At 41.1% G+C, this 16,593-nt stretch overlaps 1 protein-coding gene across 2 annotated transcripts; it reads left to right on the forward strand.

Annotated features, from left to right (window-relative positions):
• The first annotated feature begins 826 nt into the window (after positions 1-826).
• borcs7.S (BLOC-1 related complex subunit 7 S homeolog) lies at positions 827-10,119 on the forward strand. 2 transcript variants are annotated; one of them, XM_018227437.2, is made up of 6 exons: positions 828-945; positions 1,071-1,236; positions 6,360-6,422; positions 7,509-7,552; positions 8,118-8,138; positions 9,707-10,119. In XM_018227437.2, the coding sequence occupies exons 2-6, from the start codon at positions 1,078-1,080 to the stop codon at positions 9,756-9,758; spliced, it is 339 nt and encodes a 112-aa protein (XP_018082926.1). In that variant the 5' UTR covers positions 828-945; positions 1,071-1,077; the 3' UTR covers positions 9,759-10,119. The 2 variants fall into 2 exon arrangements, with proteins under 2 accessions (XP_018082928.1, XP_018082926.1); XM_018227439.2 differs by lacking the exon at positions 6,360-6,422 and having other exon boundaries at positions 827-945.
• The last annotated feature ends 6,474 nt before the right edge of the window (positions 10,120-16,593 follow it).

Here is a 16,593-nt window from a genome sequence, read left to right on the forward strand (position 1 = left end):
CTCCCTGACATATTTTATATAATGGAAAATCCTGTAAGTCAAGGACCCCATGGGCATCATGTCCCATGCAAGTCGAGGGTGCATACCTCCCAACATTTTGGAAGTAAAAAGAGGGACAAAAAAAAATTTTCCGCATTTAGCGCAGCATTTTTTGACCACACCCCTTTCTGTGGCCACACCCCCTAATTACCGTTTGTTTTACAAAATTTGGCAGGTTATGAAAGTTTGAAAATATTTCTCCTTATCTAAACTGTGTTTTTGTGTCTCAAAATTGTTACAAAGTATCTTATTTGCACCTGTTAGCTGTTCTGGGCTCTCCGCTAAAAGCCAATTAAGTGAGAAACTTTGTTTCTTTTTCTGGCTGTTCAGTGCAGAGAAAAGAGGGACTTCCAGTACAAATGAGGGACTGCGGGTTGAGCTGTCAAAAGAGGGACTGTCCCTCTGAAAAAGGGACAGTTGGGAGGTATGGGTGTGCAAATAAATGGGAATGAGATGTAATAGCAAGGGGACACAACAGAATTACACAGTTGTTTTTGTATTGGAAGTTTTATTTGAAAAAGCTCTTATTACACAAATTGCAGTCATTGATATGATTTCAAGCATGTAAATGAAGTTAGTGATTAATAATAGAGAGAAAGAGAAGGAAAATAATAATGTAAAGAAAAGGAGTAAGGGAAAAGAAAGAAAAAACTGCACAGTGAGGAGGAAGCAGCAGCTCCATTGAATGCTGTGAGCAGGAACACTGTGTGACACAGATTGCTCAGGCTGCCAGCACAGAGACAGGGGGCGGGATTTGAGCTGTTATTGCACAGCTGTCTTGTCACTCACAGCTATGACAACTTCCTGTTTGAAAATGAAAGTACCCGCCTAGTTCTCATTTCAGCCCAAGCACTGGAGCAGAGAGCATCTGTCTGCAGCACTAATAGAATTAGATTTTTTTCTGAGGTAAAAATGTTATTGGAACCATTTTGTATCTGGGCACTATACATTTAAAAGAAGGGGAGGGCATGTAATACTAGGAGATAAGGATGATACCATATGTTCCCTTTGATATTTCTAACCCTGAGTAGTGACACAATGGAGAAGGAAGCAGGTGCCAAGATGACGGCGTCCGCAGAGGGTCAAGCTCGGTACGGCCAATCAGTGAAAGGGCTGCTCACGGAGAAAGTCAGTACGTGTGGGGCTGATGTGATTGCACTCACCAAGCAAGTGCTCAAAGGATCCCACAGCTCAGAGGTGAGGTGCACTTTATTCCCTTACATGTAGGTTATCTTAAAAGGTATCAAAGCGATTCTCTCACCCTCGCTGCTCCTGTAGCGTTGCCTCCTCACCCCTTTAAACCCCGAACACATATGGAATCCACAGCCTGCATGGCTAATTAGCAATTACTTGAGATGCATGCTGCAGACTGAACTGATTTATGTGCAGCCATGCATCTAAATGAATTGCTAATTAGCCATGCAGGCTGTGGATTCCATATGTGTTCGATTTTAAAGGGTTGAGGTGGCAACCCTATGCTCCTGTGATGCCACCCTCCCCTCACTCCCCCGGGTTTATCTTTTCTGGGCAGGAGTGGGTCCAGGGGGGAACCCCACTGCTAGTGCAGAGGGCACAATTGTGCAAATTTCCAGTTTAATAAAAGTAAATGCAACTCATAAAGTTGCCAAGAGCGTTTTTTTCCGCCATTTAAAGTGCAGACAACCATTTTTTCAGTGATAGGTACCCTTTAGTGCTCTTACTCATGAGCAATTGCCCCCCTGCTTTCACCTGCTTTTATTTAAAAGCGGCCTGCACTCAGGACGACGCATGTAGGTGCCAATCGCAGGTGGAAAGCAACATGCTGCATTCCAACTGCGTCTTTCGCTAACATGCATCATCAATAACTTCTTGCACCATCACAGAAATTCACCCGCTGTAGGGCGCTGACGAAGCACTAAAAAGAGACATATGTTTCTTAATTAAGATTCTCCCGGCACTTCATCAGACGTGCCGGGAGAGTTAGGGCACGAAACGCGTAGGTTTTCTCTCCAACCCACTGCCAATGTTCACATGATGTGCACAATAAAGCCGCATCTTAATTAAGAAACATACGTCTCTTGTGAGTGCTTCGGTCAGCGCCGTACAGCGGGTGAATTTCTGTGACTGTGTAACTCTGGACTGAAGTGGCCGGATTCCCGCGAGAGCTGCAACTGATGCGAGAGACGCCGCGCTACTGTATGGGTGAACTCAGCTAAATCTTTAACCTTACTCTGTGCTTAAACTTATTTCACCAGCCAAAATGTTCAGCTTCTCAAAGGATAAGTAAACCTTAACAATAAGTGAATGTAAAATTGATGAGGGTGCTATTCTAACCACTTTTGCAAAATACATTCATTATTTATTTTTTCTTAATTCCAAGATTTTAAAGGATTTGTGTAGTGTTAACATCAATGAATTTTGTTACAACAGCGCCACCTGCTGGTCATTTTTTGACCGGTCTGACCACTAAGTAGTCAAGGACGTTGTCAGGAGAAAGAAAGAGGCTGCTCCGATGTTCCTCTGCTTAGGAAAGATGTGAGAAAAGTTTCTAATGATCCAGGACTTCAAACTTGTCACAGGGGGTCAACACCTTGAAAAGTGTCTGTGACACTCACATGCTCAGTCGGGTCTGAGCAGCTGTTGAGAAGCTAAACTTAGGGGTCGTCACAAATTATCCAGTAGAAAATTAGGTTTGTCTGTAATATAAGCTGATGCTACAGGGCTGATTATTAAATTCTGATGCTAGTTGCACTGGTTTCTGTGCTGCCATGTAGTAATTATCCATATTAATTACTAATCAGCCGTATACTGTGACATTTATAGTTTATGTGTACTGTATATTTTGAGTTGATACCTAAGCTCAGTAAGTGACAGCAGCACAGAGCATGTGCAGTGAATCAGCAGAAAAGAAGATGGGGAGCTACTGGGGCATCTTTGGAGACAGATATTTACTGCTAAAGGGCGGTGGTTGCCTTGGGCTGGTACAGAAGCACAAAACATAATGTACGATATTTCTAGCTACTTCTTTAGTTTAACTTTCCTTGTCCTTTAAAGTGGACCTGTCGCCCAGACACAAAAATCTGTATAATAAGTCCTTTTCAAATTCAACATGAAATCCAATTTAATTTTTTTATTAAAGCATTCATAGCTGTTGTAAGCTCATTTAAAAATTTCAGCTGTCAATCAAGTATTGACTGCCCCTCCTCTATGCCATGGGCATAGAGGCGGGGCAGACAATTACTTTCACTTTCCATTGAGCACTTCCTAGATGTCACTGCTCTCCACACATTCCCCCCGTTCTCTTTACCATTTAATTGTGTAGCCAAGTCATGGGGATGTACATCGGGTCCCCTATTCTGGTGCACAAACAAGATTCTGAGACGATGCAAGACTTGTCTTAATAACAGTGTCCACAAAATGGCTCCTGCCTGCTCGCTATCATTTTGAATTCCCAGACTGAAGGAAACAAGATTCAAATAATTTATATAGTGTAATTAAAGTTAATTTTGCTTGACTAATGTGATAAAATAGGATTTTGAATATATTTTTTGGGTGACGGGTCCCCTTTAAGAACCATAGAGAAAATGAATCCTGGTGGACTGAATTGCTGACTGGAGTTAGGGAAGAGTGGGGGCAGTGTTGGACTGGGATGCCAGGGGCCCACCAGAAATCCTTAGACCGCATGCCCACTTTCCAAAATATTATTCCTCCTCTATTCTTCTAGTCTTTTATCTCTACATACTATACTCTATTCTTACATTATTAAGCCCCTTAAGAAATAGGGAAAGAACATGAAATAGGCCAAATGGTTAGAAGCAAGAGGACCCACTGACACCTTGGCCCCCCGGGAGTTTTCCTGGTATCCTGGTGGGCCGGTCCGACACTGAGTTGGGGGCATTGATTGGGGAGGTGGGAGTGATGAGAAGAATAATGCAAGGTGACACTTATGCCAAATGTCCTGTTTCTGAAAGGAGAACAGAATCCCTTAATGTAACCTTAAGCTGGCCATAGACGCACAGATCCTATCGTACAAATCGAGGATTCGTACGATTTTCGGATCGTGTGTGGAGAGTGCCGACATCCCGCTGGAGCCCATTGCACAACGTAATCTGATCGTTCGGCCATATGGCCGAACGTTCAGATTACCCCCGATATAGCCATGCTCGTTAATGGCATATCGGGGAAAGATCTGCTCGTTTGGCGACATTGCCAAACGAGCGGATCTTTGCGTCTATGGCCACCTTTAGTCCCCTGCAGAGCTCTCCAGCAAGCCCACACTATCAGAGGACAATCAAAGGCCCATTATATAAAGATTAGGTAAGAGCAATAAGTTTGATGATTTCGTGATGCACTTCACGTTATCCAGTGACCTAGTGCAAATGTCAGAATAAATACAACAGAAAAAAAATTCTCCAGTCCGGCATCCCACTCCCACTTCAGCTTCTGGTTCTCATGCAGTGCAAAAGTCCTGTGATAATGTGTACTTACAAATTCATTTCAAGGAACCAACAGCTGCTGTGTGTACCTAGCCTATTGTTACATCGCTGTGCTTAAAGGCTGCAAGGTTACAGTTCTACAACTGCTCGTAGTAAGTCTGTGCAGATGAAGATAAGTACCGTTGTTATAATTGGATGCACCCGGCTCGTTTTATTTTTTGGGTGCAGAAATGCACTTTTATATGTTGGAACTTTCAATAGACTGATGCTTTTCATTCCAGTTTAGGTCTAGTTAAGTACCTATTTTATTAAAGAACTCTTGTATGCCAAGATGGCCTCCTATATGCAGGGCCTCCGTCGGGTCGTTTTGCCACTAGTCTGGTATTTAACCAGACAGTTTTGTAGGGGGTTGTCCGTTTGAAATCATCCTTTTGCTGTTTGATGTTATAATTCACAATTCCAATTTTGCCAGACGTCCACAATCTCAATTCCATTCTCTGATGTCACTTACCCACCCCATGATGTCATTTTCCCGTGCCTTTGGTTATTGCTGCCAGCAAAGGTGACATCCTTAATCTGGCGGGGACCCCCATCAGGTGCCCAGTGTCATGGGGGGGAGGCAAGAAATACAAAGGTGTGATTCACAGGCAGGGCTTGCTGGTGAAAGGCTGACGTTTGGATGGATCATGGGTGGGATTAAAGAGGCAACGCTAATCTAAATTCAGGGGCCCAGTAACAGAAATACAAGCCCATGTGATTTGCAGGCCCATCCTACTACTTGGCAGTGACCCCTGCTCACAAGGCCCAGTTGACTGTAGGTTAATAATTAGGGCCCACCCTGGGGAAGGACCTGCTAGCATGGTAGTACGTGGCTCCATGATTATCGATTATGGGGTGATCCTGCTAATTTCTCACGAACCCCATTATTTCCCTGCTAACCTGTACTGCATTAAATAGTGGGAGAGAGTATATTTGTGCTGAAAAGCGTCGGTAATGTATGGTCAGTTTTCTTTTCAATGAATGTTCAGGCATGTCTCTGCTGACTGACATATGGCAGTATTGAAAACTGTGTATGACTTCAGCCATTGGGTATAGATGCTGTATAAAGACTATAGTGTTGGGCATCTTCACTGCATGGGGTCACTCTCCATGAGCCGCCACCACAAGGTGAAAGCAGAGTTAAACAGTATAACCCTCAAATGTGCTGAATAAATATATATGCATGCTGGTGCAACCTTGTGTACAGCTGCTTCAGTATAAAATCTTCATTAGCTGATTGGGCACATGGATTTACTTGTGGGCAAGCCCTATGTATTCGTCCAACCACCAACTGCACACACCCTGGTTTCAAAATTATTAAATCGATCAATGAGATCCGACTCTGTTGTTAAGAAAGGCATAAAAGTCTGTGTGCTGCTCACCCATCAAAACTTCTGCTACGTGTATCTGTCACCGTGGGCCCCACGCTTAAGTTCCAAGACCGGTTTTAGTCCGCTGGACTCTCCACAAAGAAAAAAATATACTTTATAATGCAGTAAAATACGAGTTTTACCCCATCCACGTTGTAACCCGGGTGCCGCTGGCCCGAGTCCGTCACTAAAGAGACACTAACAGCACACCTCACGTTGTGACGGTACACTCCGGGAAAAATCGCACTCTTGTGGATTATAGATAAAAGGTATCAATCTTTATTTTAACATCCGATTAACAAACAGTAGCGCACTTCCTCAGAGACCTCAGCTCAGCAAAATAAAAGATTGTTACCTTTTATCTATAATCCGCAAGTGTGCGATTCTTCAAAGAAATCCCGCTGTCACACAGTGTCGTGTGCAAGCCCTATGTATTAATTATTATGCCATCACAAATGTAAGTTTTACCAATTTCCTTATTCTCCTTTCTTTTTAGCTTCTTGGCCAGGCTGCTAGAAATATGGTCATGCAAGAAGATTCCATTCTACACTCAGAGGATGTAAGGAATATATATATATATATTATAATATGCTCTACCTTCTTAAAGGTTCAGTTCTCAGCCCTCCCTCCTCAGCACTCAGCCCTCCCTCCGCAGCCCTCCATGCTCAGACCTCAGCTCATAAGCCAGGCTGATAGCTGAGAAGGGAGGGCTGAGGATGAAGGGCTTTTGTAATGATGGCTGAGGAGGGAGGATTGAGGAGAGAGGGATGAGAGCTGAGGAGGGAGGGCTGAGGACGAATGGCTTTTGTAAGGCTGAGGAGGGAGGTTTGAGGACCGAGGAGGGAGGGCTGAGGAATGAGCCACGAGGGGGGAGATTGCAACAGCAAATGTGGGCAGCACGGAGGTGTGACTGCAGTGTCTTCGGATAAGTAAGTAGAATTAGAGACGAGTCTGCATACTTCTTCTTTACGAGAGTGCATGGAGGAGCGTGTGTTCTCCTGATGATGTCCTAAAAATGCGTTCCGTAAATATATCAACTAAATGTATCAGATTATAACATATCAGATGCTCCTGAATCATTGAGCTGCCAGACTGAAACACTAAAGACACAAATTGAGTTTTTTAAATTCGAATTGAGTTTATAATTGGAATCGAAAAGAATCCCTGAGTTTCAGCTGTTAGAACGGATACCATAATGGCTAATGTTCAACAGATACTGCTGAGAACTGTTATCAACTAATGTAGCAATTATCCTCACCTGGATTACTGAGCTGCACACTCTAATATCAGAGACAGGAACATTACATTTCAATTTTGGAAAAAGTGTCAAAAGTACAATAAAAAGCTCATTTAAAAAGTCTTTATTACTGGTGAACAATCTGAAACAACTGAAAAGAAAGTGTTGGGGAAAGAAACCAACCCCTTTAATTGAGTAACGAGAACAATTTAAAAAAAAAAAAAAAAGTTGCTGTGTTGCTTTTTCTTATGAAACAACAGGCTTCCAAAACTTGTTGTTATTACTTATTACATTTATTTAATTCACTCGATATGTATGTAGCATTGTACTGAATGGAACACAACATAAAGGCCCAAAGAAGGGGGTAAATGTGTGCACCTTTTTCTTATTTATCTTTTTTTATTGCAGAGCTTAAGGAAAATGGCAATTATTACCACACATCTACAGTACCAGTAAGGACCCAATTATGACCTCTTCTCAAAATGTCTCAGTTTGATGTACTTTAATCAATGCATTATATAATACTAAGTGATATGGCATGTGGCATTTTGACTGCTGGTCATAGTGATTCTGTCAGCGCTCCTGGTAGAAATCACCAGTGATGTACTGAACACATAAAACTGGTGTCAGGCAGAACTCATCAGTAAATGGTTTGCTCCACTCCCCCCTGTCACTGATGCATGTGCTTCCATTTGGGCAATATTTATTAAGTTCTATGAGAAGCAGCGTCAGGAGGACGTGGGCATTTGTCCACGGATGTTTTCCGCCAGATGACAGCCACAACAGATTTGCATTCAAATATCAGACCACTTTGTTGTGAATGCTCTAAAAGCTCAGCCATAAAGCAAGGCTGAGCTGTTGATGTTAAGGAATGCAACTTAACCATTGGTTTACCTTACCCTCTGCATGCACAGAATGCTTTGAAAATGTAAGCTCAGCTACTTTACCAGCCTTAAACATTATTTTCAAGTAGAAATACATTTGTTTCTTACAGTAATGTCTTTTCCTTCTCTTTAGGCAAGAAGCAATACAAAAGAAGTAAGTTCCTACAAATCACTATTTTTACATTTTCACAGGTTACTGGTATGTGAAGCAATAATTCAGATTATTATGATTATTACTCAGGCCCAGAAAAAACGCTTTATCTTAATAATGCAGATGTTATAGAAACTATATATATATATATATATATATATATATATATATATATATATATATATATATATATAATCTTATTGAAAAGACCAGCACTCCATTATGTGCAAAATTCTAAGTCCTTTTATTGTGTACATAAATCAGACGTTTCGGCCCCTTTTTCAAGGTTAACAAACAAACTGTGCTTTATATACCCACCCCCAGTTCAAATTTGGCGCCAAGAAATCCCATCTCCAACAGTATCATTGCATTTTACATTAAAAACACAATTATTCTCTTTCACCACACTGTGTCGCTGGTGTACTGTGAATGAGTCCATATATATTAGGAACCTCCGAATCATTCGTGAAAGATCATCCAAGAAGGTAGCTGCACTCGCAGGACTTATAGTGAACAAAAATGCTTTATTGCAGGTGAAGGAAGAAAAACTGACGTTTCGGCTGATACACCAGACTTTTTCAAAGTGACCCGGAAATACAAACTTTAAACTAAATACAAGGTATGGCGCGAAAGCCGAGTGACCCCCCCAGGATGGGATGAAAAAGAAAAGCAATAAAGAAAAAGGGCAATAAAACAATCTACATTGCAAAAATAACAAACACATAAATAATATGTACCTCCAATATACCTCGTGTATTAAAAACATGAGCACCTACTAAAAACGTTGTGTAACAATCGTATTGGAGGTACATATTATTTATGTGTTTGTTATTTTTGCAATGTAGATTGTTTTATTGCCCTTTTTTTTCTTGCTTTTCTTTTTCGTCACATCCTGGGGGGGTCACTCAGCTTTCGCGCCATAACTTGTATTTAGTTTGATCTTTTTATTTCCGGGTCACTTTGAAAAAAAGGCTGGTGTATCAGCCGAAATGTCCGTTTTTCTTCACCTGCAATAAAGCATCTTTTGTTCACTATAAGTCCTGCGAGTGCGGCTACCTTCTTGGATATATATATCTAGATATATCTAGATATTAATTAACATTTTCTCGTAAATGTGGGATTAAATGATTCCCCTTTCCACCCATTGGGGGGTTACATTTAACATTATGGTGTATATTGCTTCTGTAATATAGTGAATAAAGTACCCCCTATTGTAAAATATAAGGATATTATAAGTCACTGAGGAGTTCCATGACCATATAAAAGTACGAGGCCATACAGGTCATGGAGCTCCGAGCTTTATTTATTATAATGCACACATTTTAGTGAGTCATGTGACAAAAATGACATCACTTCTCACCGTTTATAACTGATGACATCACTAGTCATAAGGATATAATTTACAAGATATTCATGGCTTTTGTGTATTGTATAATGATAATCTTGGTAACGACTACCAAGGAAATGTATGCCCAAACTTGATTCCCAATTCGCAAGACTTAGACTTCTAGGGAATATCTGTCCAGAATATATATAAAGTCTTATAATGTTTCACTTTATATTCCCTGTAGTGTTGAGCAATCGTCAAACCTTCAGGATCAGCTGAATCATCTCCTGAAATGAGACCAAAAAAAGAACTTTTACAACGTAATCTGCTTTCTGAGACTCCATTTACTGTTCAAGTAATTCACTTAGTCTTTTGGATGCAAGAAACTTATTCCTAATGATATAAAATGTTTACAGAAGGTTTTACAGTGGTAGAAACCTAGGGGGATTGGGCGGCCTTTCTATTTGTGCCATCCCATGGCCAGCTTGCTATACCCACTTGAGAATATAAGCTACAAAACCATAATGTATAATACCCCAAAATGGGGATTTGTAGGCCCGATCACAGCCAGTTACTGTATAATCATAAGCCCTCAGACTACCTTAACCCATGTTGTTTTAACCTTTGTGTTACAGGAATACACAGTGCTTCACCCCAGAAGTTGTCCTTTAAATCTCTATCTTCTGATGTCAAATCTGTATAGCTGATGAAATCAACTTAATCACTCAAGTGCAAACAGTTATGTGCTGGCAGCCTCCATGTTTAGTCATGTTGCATCTAATAGGTGAAAGACTCTAAAGGCCTCCATACATGGGCCAAGACGGCAGTTTATTGGCCCATGTGTGGGGCCATCCGATGGGCTTTCCCGATCAATATCTGGCCCGAAAGTTGGGCAGATCTCGATCGGGCAGGTTAAAAAATCCCGTCGGATACGTATCTGTTCGTTTATGCGGTCCTGCAATCCGACGTGAACCCACCATCGGATCAGCACAATATCGCACTTCAATGTGGGCATATCAGGGAGGGATCCACTCGTTTGGCGACATCCGTAAACGAGCGGATCTCTACATCTATGGCCACCTCAAAGGGATACTGTCATGGGAAAATATGTTTTTTTTCAAAACGCATCAGTTAATAGTGCTGCTCCAGCAGAATTCTGCACTGAAATTCATTTCTCAAAAGAGCAAACAGATTTTTTTATATTCAATTTTGAAATCTGACATGGGGCTAGACATTTTGTCAATTTCCCAGCTTCCCCAGTCATGTGACTTGTGCCTGCACTTTAGGATTGAATTACTTTCTGGCAGGCTGTTGTTTTTCCTTTTCAGTGTAACTGAATAGAACGCAGTGGGATACCAGGCAGCTGTTATCTTGTGTTAGGGAGTTGTTATCTGGTTACCTTCCCATTGTTCTGTTGTTAGGCTGCTGGGGAAGGGGTGACATCACTCCAACTTGCAGTAAAGAGTGATTGAAGTTTATCAGTGCACAAGTCACATGACTAGGGGCAGCCGGGAAATTGACAATATGTCTAGCCCCATGTCAGATTTCACAATGAAATATAAAAAAAATCTGTTTGCTCTTTTGAGAAATGGATTTCAGTTTAGAATCCTACTGGAACAGCACTATTAACTGATGCAATTTGGAAAAAAAATTTTTTCCCATGACAGTATCCCTTTAAGATTGTAGAATATACTGCCATAAAACTTGTAATGCTCACCTTTGATTTTAGTATCTTATAGCTTGTGTGTCTGTCTAAATGGTTCCCGCCTAATTTTAATTTATTTAAAATATTAGATTTCTGTGGAGTCCCATTTGTTTACACCACCACCAGAGTATATCATATTATTATTTCCTATTAAAGAATAAAGACACATATTCAAGCTAAATGTAATGATTCAGACAAAACGATATTCTACAAGTCAAATAACTAACCGTCCTGCATTTGTAATTCTAGTATTACCTTTGTATAAACGCTGTATGCAGTCTAATAAGATTGAAATTAAATTCTTTTTATTTCTAGTTTGTGGGAAAATACTGTGTTTTTGTTCTCTGGCCTGTTCCATTGTTACATGGTATGGTATTCTCTGGCTATCCATATTTTTTCTGAACGATGCCTCGAAGTACCGAATTAAGATAAAACACAAATTATTTAATATGGGAAATAAATGGCAAAAGCTGTCAAACTATATATAAATATATCTGTCTGAGCTAAAACAGCTCCTAGGAAGATGGCGGTGGAGAGATTTCAATGCTACTGTTTAGACCCATCCATATACTTCAGCTTTTGATACTGTCTGTCTTCTTCACTTAATGTACCCAATAGATGATATGATTAGCATCAAGCAGAGAAGAAGGCGAGAGCCCCTGCACTCACCCATATTAATATACAGTATTTAGGATATTAAAGGGATCCTGTCATCGGATAACATGTTTTTTTTCAAAACGCATCCGTTAATAGTGCTACTCCAGCAGAATTCTGCACTGAAATCCATTTCTCAAAAGAGCAAACAGATTTTTTTATATTCAATTTTGAAATCTGACATGGGGCTAGACATATTGTCAATTTCCCAACTGCCCCTGGTCATGTGACTTGTGCCTGCACTTGAGGAGAGAAATGCTTTCTGGCAGGCTGCTGTTTTTCCTTCTCAATGTAACTGAATGTGTCTCAGTGGGACATGCGTTTTTACTATTGAGTGTTGTTCTTAGATCTACCAGGCAGCTGTTATCTTGTATTAGGGAGCTGCTATCTGGTTACCTTCCCATTGTTCTTTTGTTTGGCTGCTGGGGGGGGGGGGAAGGGAGGGGGGTGATATCACTCCAACTTGCAGTACAGCAGTAAAGAGTGATTGAAGTTTATCAGAGCACAAGTCACATGACTTGGGGCAGCTGGGAAATTGACAATATGTCTAGCCCCATGTCAGATTTCAAAATGGAATATAAAAAAAATCTGTTTGCTCTTTTGAGAAATTCTGCTGGAGCAGCACTATCAACTGATTCATTTTGACATTTTTTTTTTGCCATGACAGTATCCCTTTAAGGCAAATTGTGCATAAAGATACCAAAAGAATTCCCCCTTTAAACAAAATTTTTTTTTGCCATATGTTCATGCTGTCCAAATCGGGACCCCAGCGATGAAATGCAGAACCCACCACCTTATAGCACACTGTATGTACAGTACATTGCTTTGCAGCTCTGAATATTTAATGAACATTCCTATGAAGTTATTAGCTGAGTCAAACCTACACTGCAAAACCAATACAACTGCTGAAATGTTCTTTCCTTCTCATCATATTACATACATAACATATGCAGCTGAATCGACAAAATGTGCTATTTTTAGCTGCCTGGTGCCCTTTCAGTGTTCTATGTTTAGTGTTTGATGCAACAGAGATGGGCTTATGAAATACTATATTTGAATCCTCTAATGAAATTCTGAGAATTTAGAATAGGGAAAGAATGTGGTTCCCCGGGACCAGCTATCTGCTAAATTCCAGGCTTCTAGAATGTGTGTATCCCAATATCTCTTCTAGAGTTGGACACTGTTTGTCTCAACTTAGTCGCTCGCTTGATGAGCAAATCATTTTATGTAAGATGTATGTTTCTTTATGGTCCTCAGTTACCTCTGACCCAGGGGCGATCCTGGCCCCTCTGCCGCCTGAGGCAGCAGCAGTTGCTGCTTCCCCCCCCTTCCCCGGAAATTCGCTCTTAAAGTACCAGGAGCAGCATTTTGCTGCCCCTGATACCTAGTGGGGCGCTGCCGCCTGAGGCGACAGCCTCAACTCGCCTCATTGGCGGAGCACCCCTGCTCTGACCTATCATTTTAATTGTCACACTTTGAGTCTAGTGTGAGGCTAGGGGGCACTCCAAGGACCATTATATCTTTATTCTCGCAATAGCTGAGAGGAACCACTAATTTCAATCTAACTAAGGGTAGGACTCCACGAACGATTTTGTCACGATCCGGCGCATGCAACAAAAATAAGGTTAGAGATAGAATTGTCGCATCGTTGATCTGACGCGACTGTCGGATGCAGCGTGCAGCGTCTGCATCCGACAGTTGTGTAGCGTCGGCTCAATGCTGCGACACCATGCGACAATTCTATCTCTTACCTTATTTTTGTCGCATACGACGCATGCGTTTTGTCACTGCTCTCCCCACAGGGCATGGGGATGGACATCAGGTCCCCCATTCTGGTGCACAAACAAGATTCTGAGATGATACAAGACTTGTCTTAATAACAGTGTCCACAAAATGGCTCCTGCCTGCTTGCTATAATTATGAGTTCCCAGACAGAAGGAAAGAAGATTCAAATAATTTTCAAAGTTAATTTTGCTTGACTAACATTGTAAATTAGGATTTGGAATATTTTTTTTGGGTGACGGGTCCCTTTTAAAGATTGGGCACCCTTATAACTGGCTTAGTCTGTTGTACCAAGATAGGTCTCTTGTTGTGGTACCATGCCTTTACATTGGGCTAGTAGGGGGCTTGGCCTGAAATCACTAGGCTGTGGCTAGCTGAACACAAAAAATATTGGGTTATCTTTTATTAAAGTGATGTTACAACCATATTTATGCAAAGAGATGTATATGTGTAGAGCCTTCCAGATTTGAATGGTCATCTATACATCTCCGGCACAGAAAGTAACACAGAGTCCTCCTTATCTTTCTCTGTGCTGAAAACAAGTAGAACCTCACAACAAACTTCTGCACAGGATACAAAAAAAAAAACGAAATGAAAAAGGGCTGCTTGTGGTTGCTGGGCAAACGCCGGTTTTGCCAACATATAAAAGTGTCCCTAAAGTGTATATAAATACATACATATATGTGAGTTTATCCTTTGTTTTTATGTATGCAGGTCCACCAACAGAGGCAGACAAGCTGGAGTCCTCTGAGTGAGCTTGTGTTAAAGGGCCAGTGTATCATCTGGATCAGGGGCAGTATCAGGAACCAGGTTTTGAGCAGGAGGGAGTATGGGGCCCTACATTGCCTGACTACAACCCAGCGTGTGCACATTTCTATGAAGGTGGTGGCATTTATTTGTGTCTTTGCATTGCTATAAAGCTATGGTTTTTATTTCTGACTGCTTGGGGGGGGTGAAATAATATTTTCGTATAGGATAATTGAATAATATCAATATTACCAATACAATTGAATAATATAGGATAATAATCCCCTTACCACAAATAATAAGATTATTAGCAACAGTCACCGAGGAGCTTTGGTCATGTGGTTTAGTAGTCCCAGAACCATAGAAAATGTTACTCTAATTTAATTGAGCAAATACTTTCTCTGGCCCCTGACACTCGAGCCATGTAACATATAGACGTGTTCGGCCCAGGCTCCACAATCCCCATTATGTGAGTCCCTTCCGCTTGGAGGCAAGAACCAGCACAATGGGTTGACTTTCAGCCTTGATTGACATCGCCAGATCACGGTACAAAGTAAAGTCTGTTCGTCTGTCAGTCATTAACAGACGCGTATATATACTCCCAAAAGGGATATGTATAAGAAGAGATCAGCGCCTGTGACAACAGAAATTAAAAACAAGCATAGCGTAATACGTTCATAATATGAGATATCACCCCGTGCATACACTGGATGTTAAACACCACAGCAGTGGTTTGTAAGTACGCATATTACATAGAAGGTGGAGGTGCTCCACCTCTGGAATATATTTCACTTCACAGGAAAGGCATTATCTTTTCTTCACCTCTATCGCTAACTTATACCCCCATTAATAGTCACCTGAAGGAAAAGGGGAGAATACACCTATTTAACATCCAGTGTATGCAGGGGGTGATATCTCATATTATGAATGTATTACGCTATGCTTGTTTTTAATTTCTGTTGCCACAGGCGCTGATCTCTTCTTATACATATCCCTTTTGGGAGTATATATACGCTTGATTTTGGACTTATATACAGTTGAGAGACTGTGAAGGGGTCGGAAAGAAATAATCTAAGAGACTGACATTTTTTAATTGGCTGCATCTGTAAGCTATATATTGTTTTTATTAACAGACATGACCTTCACATGAACTGATTGGACAATGGCATTTTTTTTTTCCAATTAAAGAAAAAAAAAAGAAAATTGAAAATTCCTTTAGAGAAGCTCACATTTCTGCAAGAACAGCAAAATGGGCAGCTGACAAAAAAGCATATTTACTGTGCAGTTTACACTTACCCTACTGCAACCTGATACCAACCGCTGCTGAAACATCCCAAAGGGGATACCATTGTGTTTCCCACTTTTATTTGTTTTTAGGACAAAGCTTTAAAGGGAAACTAGAGGTTAAACACAACAGAGATGTACTTGTTGTTGAAGGTGTAAAGGTGGCCATACACAGGTAGATTTAATTTTTTAGACTGAGTTGGCAGCTTATCTGCCTGTGTATGGAGCCCAACGATGTCTGGCCTAAAATCGACTGGATGTCGGGCAGGTTTCATTTTTATGTCAGATTGAAGACCACATTAACTCTCTGATGCAGTCCTTACCCCGACAGCCCCTATTAGCTCAACATTGCCGACCCTTGGTGAATATATTTGGGAAAAGGTCCACTTGTTTGGCAAACTTCCCAAACGAGCGGATCTTATAATTTATGGCCACCTTTAGTTTTACCATCATCCATATGTTTATGGAATATTCAACCTCTTATTAAAAAAAAAACCTACCCCGTACCCTACATAGACCCCCTCCCTCCTCCCCCCCCCAGCCTAGCTGCTACTCTGGGTAATTGCCCCTAACTCTTTACTTACCCCTCAGTGCAGATTCTGTCCAGCAGAGTTCACGGGTGCCATCTTCTTCTCTTCGGTAATCTTTGGGAAGTAAGAAAATATATTATTATTATTATGTATTTATATAGCGCCAACATATTGTGCAGCACTATATTGGCGCTTGCGCAGTTGGAACAAGTCGTGGAAATTGCTGAAGCGACAGAAGAAGACCCGAAGATTACCGAAGAAGATGGCTGCCGTGAACTCTGATGCCCTGAATTTGCACCGAGGGGTAAGTAAAATGTTAGGGACATTAGCCCGGGGTAACAGCTAGGCGGGGGGGGGTTTAATAAGGGGTTGGATTCTTCTTTAAAGCAGAAACATCTGAGAGTAACCTTACCAAGTAATGGCAAATAA

This window comes from Xenopus laevis, chromosome 7S (genome assembly GCF_017654675.1).
Source record: "Xenopus laevis strain J_2021 chromosome 7S, Xenopus_laevis_v10.1, whole genome shotgun sequence".
NCBI lineage: Eukaryota > Metazoa > Chordata > Amphibia > Anura > Pipidae > Xenopus > Xenopus laevis.